Here is a 12077-nt window from a genome sequence, read left to right on the forward strand (position 1 = left end):
AGGGTCACAGGGCTTATACAGGGAACAAAATTAGATTTATGTATATTGGTTAAGTGGTGGCACATGCAGACTGGGCAGACATGATGGGTAATTTGACCAACTCAGCTTTGCTTCTTGTCTGAAGATGATTAAGTTAAATGTCTGTGTCTCTTTTGCTATATTCACTCTCTCTGTCTGTAGCTCTTTAAACAATTCAATAAGGCCCAGCCCACTGGATAATCGACTTAAAAAGCCTGCAGAGGAATAAAGAAACTTGTAACTAAATCTAAGCATGGTGTCAAACTGTGAAAACAAGCAGGCTGGGAACATGGCCCTAATGAAAAGCAGAAAGCCCAATCCTCTCTTAACAAGAGCTGTGTCACCGATATGCAACATGTGTGCTTGCTCACACACATACAACATATAAACACATGTAAACACACAGCCACACTGGTATAGTGAATGCTCGGAACGGATGCACGCAGCCGTCTTCTGCACTGTTACATGATGTCCATATTCAGGTGGAGCAGCTCACTGGTCTCTAGGTTACGGAACCATGCAGCCTGTTGCTAGGTACAGTCTTATGCCGGCAGGCTCTAAAAGGGTCTGGTTACACTGAGTGTAACCTGGGTAAATTATACATAACCTAATGCTCATCTACACGTAACTCCATTAGGGCTTTCAGGACCGCCACATCTGCACTCCCATGCCAATTAGTCACAGAAGAGTAGGCGCTAACCAGACAGAGTCAGCTTCAAAGGACCCGCAGTCTGTGGCAAATTATTATTGCTCTGCTCCCAACAGCAACCAGAGACACTGCATATTGACTGGTTTTTGCTTACTTCAAGGGGCATTTTAATGTATTTGTAATGCAATTAAAGCTCACAGTGAATTTTTTTTGCTTTGTGGCAATTTTTTTAAATTAGAGGTTCAGCTGAATAATTTTGTAATGAGATGTCTGTTTGGTTTGCAGGAGAGGCGTCTGCATATGTATGTTGTATACTGTCAGAACAAGCCCAAATCGGAACATATCGTCTCAGAGTATATAGAGACTTACTTTGAGGTGAGTACGGCTTAACATCCAACTTTTCTTTTTATCCTATGCCTTTTCAGTTAATCAATCAATAGTTAGTCTTTGTTTACTCTCTAAAATGTCAGATAATAGAGATAGAAAATATCCTTCAAAAGTTCCTCAAGTCAAACTTGACATCTTCGGATTGCCTGTTTTGTCTGACCAACAGTACAAACCAAATTCCCGCAAATGTTTGGGATTTTACTTAATTTATAACTTAAGTTAAATTATAAAAGTTGTTTTTGAGTAATTTTCTGTCTATATGTTGATTTAGGACAAACACTTGTTTACCAGTGATACAGTGGTCACCTGTCACTCAGGCCTGTAGTTAATAAGCCATTTAGTATGCATGAATCTAACTGTTCCTATAGCATGTATTATACATGGACTTGTGGGTGTCTTTTCAGCTGGCATTTATTATTCAGATTGTAATGAGTTCCTTTTCTTTGACAATAAACACAAGACAATTAAAAAAAACACTACAATCCCTGTGATATATTGTTTTAGAGGGATTATATTGGCCATTAGCTGCCGTTTTTTGTGTCCTGGCTGTCATGCTGACTGGTGTCGTGTTGTTGTGTCCGTCTCCGCTGACAGGAGTTGCGGCAGCAGCTGGGCCACAGGCTGCAGCTCAACGACCTGCTCATCAAACCTGTCCAGAGGATCATGAAGTACCAGCTGCTGCTCAAGGTGAAAAGCGAAGCACTGCTGTGCTGTTGATCACACACCAACACCTACGCGCGCACACACACACACACACACACACACACACACACACACACACACACACACACACACACACACACACATACATACTGGTGTTCACTGTGCATCTGTCTGACACACAGCAGGGTCAGTCACAGCCAGGGTTGTAAACATACAAGCACTCACACAAACCACACCTACGCCCCTCTGTGTAGAAACACAGACGACACACCAGGCATAATGTCTGTTCAGGCTACTTTCCACCCAGAGAGGAAGAGGCAAATTACATAATGAGACTCCATTCTTACCAGAGGATTCAAACAGTTATATGTAAGAGTCTTTGAAGATGATCATAAAATGACATCCCTGGTATAAAACTTTGCCTGAATATAAAACTTTGCCCTTTGGCATTCAAATGAAAGGTGGGTTCAGCACCCATAAATGCTCCTCCAGATGTCCTCATCTTACTCTGAGCAGAAAACCTGGAATGCTCTAGTGACCATGCTGTGTTTATTTGAGCAGGACTTCCTGAAGTATTACACCAAAGCTGGGATGGACACAGAGGAGTTGGAGGTTGGTGTCCTTATGCTTAAACATAAGGTTTAAAGGGTTTTGTGTGTGCAAAATCATGCTTTTTATTAGTGTTCTTGATTACAACCTCACTTTTTGTCTTTTAAACAGAAAGCAGTAGAGGTGATGTGCTTTGTGCCAAAACGTTGCAATGACATGATGAATGTGGGCAGGCTACAAGGCTTCGAGGTACGTCTCAGGAATTTAGACTACCCTTCACTGTCTGCAAAACATTTCTCATGCCAACTATTCATCCCATGAAAAGACCACTGTGACCACTTCCTCTGTTTGTTGTGTTTATCTTCGCTGTGGTATCAGGGGAAGATCACAGCCCAGGGCAAACTGCTCCAGCAAGACACCTTCACTGTTACCGAGCAGGACAGTAGCTTCCTGTCCCGAGCCAAGGAAAGACGGGTCTTCCTTTTTGAGCAGCTTGTCATCTTCAGTGAGCCAATTGACAGAAAGAAAGGTTTCTCGCTCCCTGGATACATCTTTAAGAATAGCATCAAGGTGGGTGACTGCTGAGCCTCAGTGAACTCAGGTCAGCTACACATAATATTTTAGCATAATAAAATATAAAAAAATAAAAAAATAAATTTTAGTCCCAGGTTACACAACAGATCCACACTAATTCTTACCTAAATCAGCACAGGTTACATAATCCCACAGCAGGGACTTTTTAGAAGCTTGAATGTGTTAGTGAAGTATTTAACAAGCAACTCAGCAGGCTGGACTCCTGGCAGATGCTAGTCAGATGTGATATGTTCCAGGTGAGCTGCCTGGGGGTGGAGCCCAGCGTGGAGGGCGATGATGCCCGCTTTGTGCTGACGTCACGCAACCCCGACGGGAGTGTGGTGCGCTTCCAGTTGCAGGCCTCCTCCCCTGAGATCTGTAGGGCCTGGGTCAATGATGTTGTTCAAATCTTGGAATCCCAGCGCAACTTTCTCAATGGTAAGTCCCAGCTGACGTCTGAAGATGAGGCCACATCCCCTAATCCATAAATCATGTTTCAGTTTAGCACATTTTCCATTAATTGACTCATTGAAAGCAGTTGAATCAGTGTAAAGATGAAGTTTGAATTCTTCTCTGGAAGACCATTCCTACCAAAAAAAATAAGTTATGAATTAAAAGTAAAAAAAATTGATGGTTAATCCACATTATGAGACACTACTTGAAATCATAACATAATGATTAAGTAAAATCTCATAATCTCAAAAATCTACATTTTGATGAGGCTGGGTTTCTGCCAGGTATCATATATTGAATTATTTGTGCAACACCGACTAAACGGCATCACTTTACTTGAATCCCCCTAGCATTTAGAATAAGTAAATAAACTTTTTTTTTTTAACTTTATAACACTATAATGTAGTTATAAACAGACAGTTGTATCCTTGCTGGAGCTCGAGCTTTTACAGTCACTCAAAGCACATTCACAGCCCTTTGTGTGGTACCTTTGTAGCTTACAACCCAGAGAAGCTAATTGTCTGGTATGTGTGAGTGTCTGTGGAGGGACTGCCAGTGCGTGGGATCCTCATCAAAGGAAATAATGCAGTCCAGTGGTGCTTCTACATCCAGTCTAAAGCATAAGTCTGAACCATTGTGCCAAAATGAAAAAACGGTAGTAGATGGTTGGTGAAAACTAATATAAACTCCTCTGAGTGATGCATCATTTAAAAAAGAGCGCAGCGGTTTCACAGACTGTCAAAGCAGAGGCTAGGGGAGATGGTCTGTCCTCTTCTGATTAGAGAGCATTACACTCACACAACTCCTCTTGTGGGTATAAATTAGTGGAAGCTGTTATATAAACAGATAATGAATAGAAAAGATAATGAATGACACTTTATTAAAACACAGTTGTAATAACATGTCTTCATAAGAGAAGTTATAATTGTTGACAAATACTGTACATTGATACACCTAAATATCCATATCTGCTTACAGCTACATAATGATGTGACACCATTTATGTAATGCTTACAAATGCTAAATGAGGGGTTACTGACAAAATAAATGCTGAATCCACATGATGCAATGCTTTGTAAAAGATTCAGAATCAGGTGGAGCTTTATAAGAACTGTCTGTCTCTCTGTGTCTTTCAGCCTTACAGTCGCCTATTGAGTATCAGCGGCGAGAGAGCAAGTCTAATAGCCTGGGCCGCAGCATGAGGCCCCCTCTGTCTGCTGCCAGTGCCCTTCGGCCCCACTCCTCCGCCTCTATTGACCGTCATAAGCTGCCCTCCCTTCACTCTCACAACACCTCCCTGCCCACGCTCTACCTGCCCAGCCAAGGCCAGGGCCAAGGACCCAGCGAGGCATACTTACTGCGGGACGTAGGTTTTGTTTAGCTGTCTATTTGTCTACCCTACATACAGTGACACTGTCCTGCAATAACTACCAACTCATACACAGTAATTATATTTTTCACCACCACACCAGACATGGCCAGGCCTGCTCAATTTTTCCTGCTTTTTTGGCTGTGGGACTGGACTCTCGCACAAATGGAATAATAAAAACAACAAATGGTATTGTGTGCATGCAATAAAGTGTTAGTGAGTGACCTGCCTGTTGTTTGCATCTGCAGCCCACTGTGGTCCAGCCATGCCCTGCTGACTCCCACACTGTTTCTCCGTCACATGTCCAACTGGGCTTCACTGATCAGCCAAACTGTCAAGCTGTGTCAAATGGGCTGTACACACCCACCACACAAAGTGCACAGGTAGTGTATATGCATGCATTTAGAGACAAAGCTGTCTATATGGGTCATTATTTTGCCCATTGTGCTACTGGATTGTCTAGCAGTCATTAGACAATCCAGTCTAACACCAGCATTGGAAAATTAATGACAAAACAAGCCACAGGAAGCTAACCACTGGGGAAATAATGGGCCATTGTTCGACTTGTAACAATCATTTCATTGTGCTCATTAATGTTAATTAAAAGATGAAAGAGTCTAGTAAATTGTAACCATTTATTTAGACACATACAGTGAAGGGATCAAGTCATAAGAAGGGCTATTTCTCCCCCTATTGGATGAAAAGGGAATCAATACAAATCGGAATATTTATGATGGAAATGGATTACAATGTTAGCTACACTTAGTTGAATACAAACAAGGGAAATTCCACACATTTACACAAAATATATAATTTCCCAAAATTTCAGGCTGTATTGTCCATCTGGCCATTGAACAATAGGAGCATCCTGTTGTTGGGCTTTACATTATCATTAGCCTAGTCTCCCTCTGTCATCAGTGGGCTGTTGTCCAGAGTGAGACAGTGTGGACAGGCCAGCAGTTGTTGTTCTCCACCTCTCTCTGTGTTTACTCAGGTTGGATAAGCTTGGCACAAAACAAACAGGAAGCAGGCTGATGAGGAAATCAGAGAGAGATGCCTATCAAAGGCAGATAATATTTTCCCATATTATGCTGGGGTTAATAGTTAATTAATGCATTTTTAGACTGAGGCTGTCAATGAAAAAATCCTGATAACAAAATTCCCATTCAATATTTGGCAAGTTATCTATAATATTCTTGTCAGTATACAATTGAAAACAAACTTTTATTTGAGTGCAGTACATGGAAGTACTTTACAGCTGATGAATGTACCCTCTCTCCCCAGCAGAGAGCAGGAGAGGGCTGCCGAAGGGGTCAAGCTACTGATGCTGGGTGCCAGGCTCCATTGTCGGGCCCGTCAGCCGGACGACGCCCCAGCAACCTGGCTCAGCTAGCCGAGGACGACCTATGAACTCTGACACTATCTGTCTCCTGGGTTAGGAGGACAGCAGCTAACGCCACAGCTGTGGGGACAAGAAGACTTGTCTACTGTCTGTTTATGCCAGGCTGGACCCTTAGCAGGTTCAGTCATGATTTCTGGAAGATAATGAAGGAACCTGAAGGAACGTATGAAGGAATTATGGGCTGCAACTATAAAATGATGTTGCTCCTATTTTTAGAGAGCCATTCAATGGGAGGTGACTAGCCTTGGCTACCTTGAGTGCACATGAACAGTATCCAGTGGGATGTTACTGGGCTCCGAGTAAAAACACTCAACGGACATTCAGTGTTATGACAATATCTGCTTTTTACCTTTTTGAGAGTTTGTATACCATACTCTTCTCTCTTTCAAAGGGCAAGGGGAATTTGATTGATGAAGAAATATTCATTCCTAATTGGGGCGGTCACTGGAGTTATGTGTGTGCCTGGATGTATGTTTATGCAACAATGTGTGGATGTGTTTGAGTGTGCAGGTGGTCAGTGGTAATTCTGATGCCCCATTGTGAAGACGTACAGCTACATTGATACATTTTGTCATTCCCCTGCTGACAACTGAGTTTGCTGTTTATGTCGATAAAAATGGGAAAAGCAGAACACTTGATGTGAACATGCCACAAGGACTTAACTCACTCGAATTTCAACTGAAAGAGAAGAACTTTCTTTCTTGCCACAGTGTTGAGAGCTCCTGTGTGCTCTCTTATTCTGTTTGACTCGCCCTCCTTTGATCTGGACAAAAAAGGTGTGATGGAGCCCCCTGGAGGTTCTCTTTGGGTATGACGTCACTTTAGAATACATTTTGCTCTTTGGGCAACTCCAGAGGAGTTGTTAAATACAGTAGGTGCATTCAAAGAGACTGCTGTGCTGACCCAAATTGTTGCATGAAACATGTCCATGACTGTCACAATGCTACTTTACACAGATTTTTCTTTCCAGGTCGAAGAGGGGTGCTTGTGGTTTTGGGGACACGGGTCCTTAAAAGTGCATTGGTTTAAACTAATATGAATTGTTTTATTAGTCCACTGTTGTCATGTCAAGGCTGTGCACCATTTCTATAATCTCTGTTAGCTTTTGCCCTTGTGGACTAAATACTGTATAGTGCATACCATGAAGGCAACCATACATTTCCACTTGTAAGATGAAGAATGACCCAGGTATGCCAAGAAATGTTACCACTCCAGTTGGTTAAAATGAAGGATAATATGTTGCTGGACAAACTAAGTGATGCTGATGAATCTGCATGCTCCCTCTTCCTCAGACAACAGTGCCAAAAATAGCAGCTCACAGCTCAAATGCTTTATACTATAGTTCAGTTTGCCACTACTCTTCCTAAACAACTGTAGATATCTGTGTTACAATCGGGATTGTGACACCTAAGTGACAAAAAGATAAGAGCTGAGTAGATGAGGGGGGCTATCCTGTCAATATCGGGTCAGTTCTTCTTTGTGGCCAGTAGAGGGTCCCAAAAGGCTTTCACTTTAATTTAAGTTGTATCATACAGCTGCACCAAAGATCAATAGGCCTCATATTTCAGTGCTCTCACAATAAAGCAAAAGCTGCTGAATAATCTGTCCAGGAATCAACAATAAATCACACAAAGTAAAATGAGAGGTGCGACATTCGGTGAGGGGAACCATCTCACAGAATCCATCTGCAGTTACTGTGAACTCGCGTGTTTTCATGGGAATTACCGATCAGGCATTAACACAAAGTAAATACCACTACAGAGAACCAAAAGCAAGGAAGTAAAACCAAGAGAGGGTTGGTTAATGCCATGTTTGACTGAGTAGAAACTGTCGTATCATATCAAATAAAAAAGTGTCTTTTTTGAAACTGACTGCAGTATTTGAGTTTCTCTGCACAATCTTTCTTGATTGCCTTGATTAAAAAACCTGTATACTTTTAATATACAGACACTTATCTCTTTTTTTTCTGTGACATTTTATATACTGTAAGCGCTGTGTACACTTCTGATGATTCATACTAACATCCATATGCATTCTGACAGTATGCTCATTCCTTAATTATTTAACTAATGGTGCAACTAAAGTATTTTTTTTCGCTATAGACCCCTTGGAGGTCCTTGGACTCCACTTTTGGGATCCCCTGATAAAGACAAAGGCAAAGCATTTTGCTTGCTTCGGCATCCCCCTTGGAAAAAGTTCAAACAGGATTAAAAACAAAGAAAAGAAACCCCTGGATGAGCAGACATCTGGTTGGCTGGCCTCTGAATAAAGCCCCATTCTGAGCAGTAAAGCAGGGCCGATCGTAACACGGCTGTGATATATGGAGGCTGGGGACAGAGGGGGGGAAAGGGGTATTAACTTTCACAAGGGTGCAAAATCAAAGGGAGTTCCTGTCACCACTGAGGGGGTCTCAACAACAGGGGTCCCATTCACAGGGAATTCCTCTCCAATGCCCTCTGTTGCATCTGTTGACTCAATCTTCTCCATTGAGAGAAAGAAAACACTCATTAAAAGCCACATGACTGTGAACTTGATTGCAACAGGCGAGACAAACAGCCCCATCAATGGATTGAGTATTTACTTTGAGGTGTGAAAATCTTTGAACAGCCCACCATGTTAGGTCTTCTTTAGGAGCTTCTTCCTTCACACCAGCAGCACAATGAGGAGCTTTTGTAATCTGAATGCAATTGAATTATCATTTAAATAAAATGTTAGATCTTTAGGAGCTCTGGGGCATCAGAGTTTCACACATTTTTTGAATGAGCTAAGAAAGTTAAAACCAATGACTCTCACTGTAAGTCATAGATATTTACTTCACAATCAGTCATCAAAATGCAAGAAAATAACATTATTAGAAACTGTGAAATTGTTTCAGCAAGGACAATGTTTATTAAAATGTACATGCGGCCATAACCCCCGATAAAATTGTACATGATATTTATACATAATTTACAAAGAACTTTAAAATGCTTGCTAATCTGGAGCAATGGTGCTTCACGCTGCTACTTAAGAGCAGACGAGATAAAATTGTAGATCAAAGACTCACATTTAAAAAAAGATCCCTACCTTGAAGAAGAGAAATTAGGATAAGTTTTGGAATAAAAATCTAATTATCAGCGACAACAGAAACATTTTCCCATTCTGAACTGGTTTTCGAGAGCAGAAATGATAATTTTCGCTGCACTAAGGCATACGTTTATCTTGAACATGATAATATGGACAACGTATTAAGGTAAACCTTGTGTAATTTTGCTCATGTCTGCAACATTCTTCACATGGATAAAATATTTACAGAATTATTTCTGAAAAGATTTTCACATCAGTTGAAATTTAAAGAAATCTTAAATTGTTAAAGAAATCAGTTGAAATCTGTTTGTGTGGCAACTTGAAAAGTACACTGAATTCAGCAAAACTCTCACAATATCACTGCAAAAGGCTTCAAGTATTCTTTAAAGGTGCCTTGTCTCAAATCGCACACAATTACTCCAATTAAAAATGGTCTCTAAATATATTCTTATGGTACTACTTGAAGTCAAAAGTAGGGCTTTGACAACAGAAGATGTTCGGGGAGCTTGATGCTTACCCTCTAGTGCAAACCTATGGCAGTAAGTGTAAGTCACACAGTCTGTTCATTGATTGATTATTTCTTTTGAATGATGGACCACAGAGATTACTCTCTCTTGATATTGGTGAGCAGAGGGTCCGTGCTCTGTGAAGGCTGCCCAGACCGGCTCTTCCTGGTCTGGTGGGTCTTGACGTGTTTGGAGAGGTGGTCACTCCTCATGAACCTCTTGCCGCACTGCTGGCACCCAAAGCGCTTCTCTCCAGTGTGCGTGCGGAGGTGCCGCTGTAACTCATCTGAACGGGTGAAGCTTTTACCACAGAAGAGCCAGTTACAGATGAACGGCCTCTCCCCGGCATGCCAGCGCAGATGTGCCTTCAGGTGAGAGGTCTTCTTGTACACTTTGCCACACTCCGGGATGTGGCAGATGTGTAGTCTCTTCTTTCCGAACTCTAACCCCCCACCATTCGCCTGGCAGTTGGGGCATTTGCAGCGACGGCAACGGCGTGTAGAACTCAGCAGGCCCTTGGAGGTACCCTGGAGAAGAGCAGCTATTTGGGGCTGGTGGCCCAAAACCAGCTGTCTGCCGAGGGAGAAGGGATGGTTGGAAGGGGTGGCGTTGGTTTGGGGTAGGCTCCACCATTGCTGCCCATCCTCTACATGGCCTCCAGGCAGGTGATGCCTGGCTGAGGAGTTCTGGAGGAAGCTGGGGAAGTTTTGTCCCACACTGTTGTGCTGAGGATAATAGGGGCCGTTGGCCTGTGGCTGCGAGGACAGCACTTTAACAGGGGAGAGTTCGAATGAGTACGAAGAGGGAGGTTCAGCCGGTGGGGTGAGAGGCAGCTCATGGTGGTGGTGATGATGGGGGTGATGGTGATGGTGACCCAGGCTAGACTGCATGTGTCCTGGGAACTGCACCTTGGGCACCGTGAAGGTCATCTGGTGTGTGCTGAGAGCTGTGCTGGGCGCTATGTCGTTGCTCCAGAGCTGAAACATTCCTGACGTGGAGCTGACGGTGCCCTCGTAGGGGAACTGGGATCCTTCTGAGCCCATAGTGCCTCCCACCTGCCAGGCTTGGCTACAGGTGGTGGCCAGGAAGGAGAGGGCGTTAGGGGCTCCCTCTGGAGAGGAGCTAGGCGTCCGGTCCTGTGTGGTGATACACAAACACATGTCAGATTACATGGGCCACTTTGAAGACAAATAAAGTTTTAAATCTTCCTTAAATTGTCTTCCCTTCACTATATATTTAATATTTTCTGTCTTGCCTCTATTTGGCCTCAGTGCCTGGCTCTCTGTTGTTATATTTCCTTTTGAGTATCCTGTTCTTGCTTTGTCTTGTCAAAAGCACTTTATGAAAAACTCAGTTTATTAAGGGTGTTATTTCAATAAAGTTATTATTATTATATTAATATAACATTTTCTTTTACATTACATGATAATTAAAACGTTCAGAAATTGACACTATATGTAATCCGAAGTTGGAATGAATTTGCTATTTTTAAACATTAAATATTTTAGTCTTACATGGCTTTTTTTTGTTATCAAATTATTTTCTAATTATTTTACTACTATATGAAGTTTAATTATTTTTTTATACGGATCAAGCCCATGAAGCATGTTCATTCTTTACGCACAAGTTGCGGCTTTCACCACCTCAAAAGCAGGTAATAAATCCGCGTGCACTGTGTCAAAAGATGATTATACAACAAACCTGTAAAAAGGTGTGCAAAAAGTTGTCAGTCCTTTGTATCGCCAGCGCAGCCATCTGTCCTCGCTCCTTCTCCACGCACCTGCAACACAAACTGCGCCGAGAGGCGACGACGCACGAAGTCTAAACTACAGCTCGGAGCGCAAAAGAAAAAAGATGCTCACATTCGGGTCTGGGATGACTCAGACACTCTGGCAGACTAGACTGGGAAATCCCGCGTCATTCAAATGTCCCTCAGTCCACTAGGTAAATATTTTTTGTACGCTTGCAGTCCAGATGATTTGGTGTTGAAGCAGCCGAGGATGCCCGTCTGAAGTTAGATGCAGAGAGGCGCACAGTAAATCCTTGCGATCTCAAAGGCGCCTGAGCTGCATCTTCTCTTTATAGAGAGAAAAGATCCTCTCAACGGGGTCTCCAGTATGATGCAGGAGAGCCAGTCAATAGAGAGGAGATGTGAGGGAGGGAGGAGGGGGGGATTGTTAGGTGAAGGGGTGGGCTACTCATAATTTCACTCAATTTCAACCAAATGCTGACCCCAAGAACTGACTCCTCCTCCAATTGTTCTGGGGAAAAAGAAATAAAGATTTGAGGCATGATAAGAAGTGTTTCAGAGTAATGTATCTATTTGAACTTCTCTGGACATCATGTGTTACTTCTTTCAATTTCAAATAAACCCAAATAAGTGTTAACATTTAGTGTTTCAGCAACTTTCGATTTATACATTTAGGACCACATCTTTGCACA

At 42.4% G+C, this 12077-nt stretch overlaps 2 protein-coding genes across 4 annotated transcripts in view; one reads left to right on the plus strand and one right to left on the minus strand.

Moving 5' to 3' along the window:
- The window catches only part of arhgef25a (Rho guanine nucleotide exchange factor (GEF) 25a), a 45103-nt gene extending 37169 nt beyond the window's left edge, over positions 1–7934 (plus strand). For 2 of the 3 annotated variants that reach the window (XM_051424114.1, XM_051424116.1), the window contains 9 exons: positions 953–1042; positions 1649–1741; positions 2279–2329; positions 2438–2515; positions 2645–2836; positions 3097–3277; positions 4429–4658; positions 4910–5044; positions 5946–7934. In XM_051424114.1, the coding sequence (XP_051280074.1) occupies positions 953–1042; positions 1649–1741; positions 2279–2329; positions 2438–2515; positions 2645–2836; positions 3097–3277; positions 4429–4658; positions 4910–5044; positions 5946–6071 (1176 nt within the window). In that variant the 3' untranslated portion in view covers positions 6072–7934. The remainder of the gene's footprint in view (positions 1–952; positions 1043–1648; positions 1742–2278; positions 2330–2437; positions 2516–2644; positions 2837–3096; positions 3278–4428; positions 4659–4909; positions 5045–5945) is intronic. The other variant, XM_051424115.1, reaches the window with a different exon arrangement.
- Positions 7935–8929: 995 nt separating this feature from the next.
- On the minus strand, positions 8930–11796 carry sp5l (Sp5 transcription factor-like). Its single transcript, XM_051424122.1, has 2 exons — positions 11337–11796; positions 8930–10771 (listed from the first exon to the last, which is right to left on the minus strand). The coding sequence occupies exons 1-2, from the start codon at positions 11388–11390 to the stop codon at positions 9734–9736; spliced, it is 1092 nt and encodes a 363-aa protein (XP_051280082.1). The 5' UTR covers positions 11391–11796; the 3' UTR covers positions 8930–9733.
- Between the last annotated feature and the right edge of the window lie 281 nt (positions 11797–12077).

Source organism: Dicentrarchus labrax, unplaced genomic scaffold (assembly GCF_905237075.1).
Source record: "Dicentrarchus labrax unplaced genomic scaffold, dlabrax2021, whole genome shotgun sequence".
Lineage (NCBI taxonomy): Eukaryota > Metazoa > Chordata > Actinopteri > Moronidae > Dicentrarchus > Dicentrarchus labrax.

Excerpts from the sequence above, each read along its gene's own strand:
- sp5l (XM_051424122.1), bottom strand. The coding sequence starts at position 11,390 with ATGGCTGCGCTGGCGATACAAAGGACTGACAACTTTTTGCACACCTTT. Across the intron at positions 10,772-11,336 it reads TTTTGCACACCTTTTTACAG|GACCGGACGCCTAGCTCCTC; the intron begins GTTTGTTGTATA and ends ATCACCACACAG.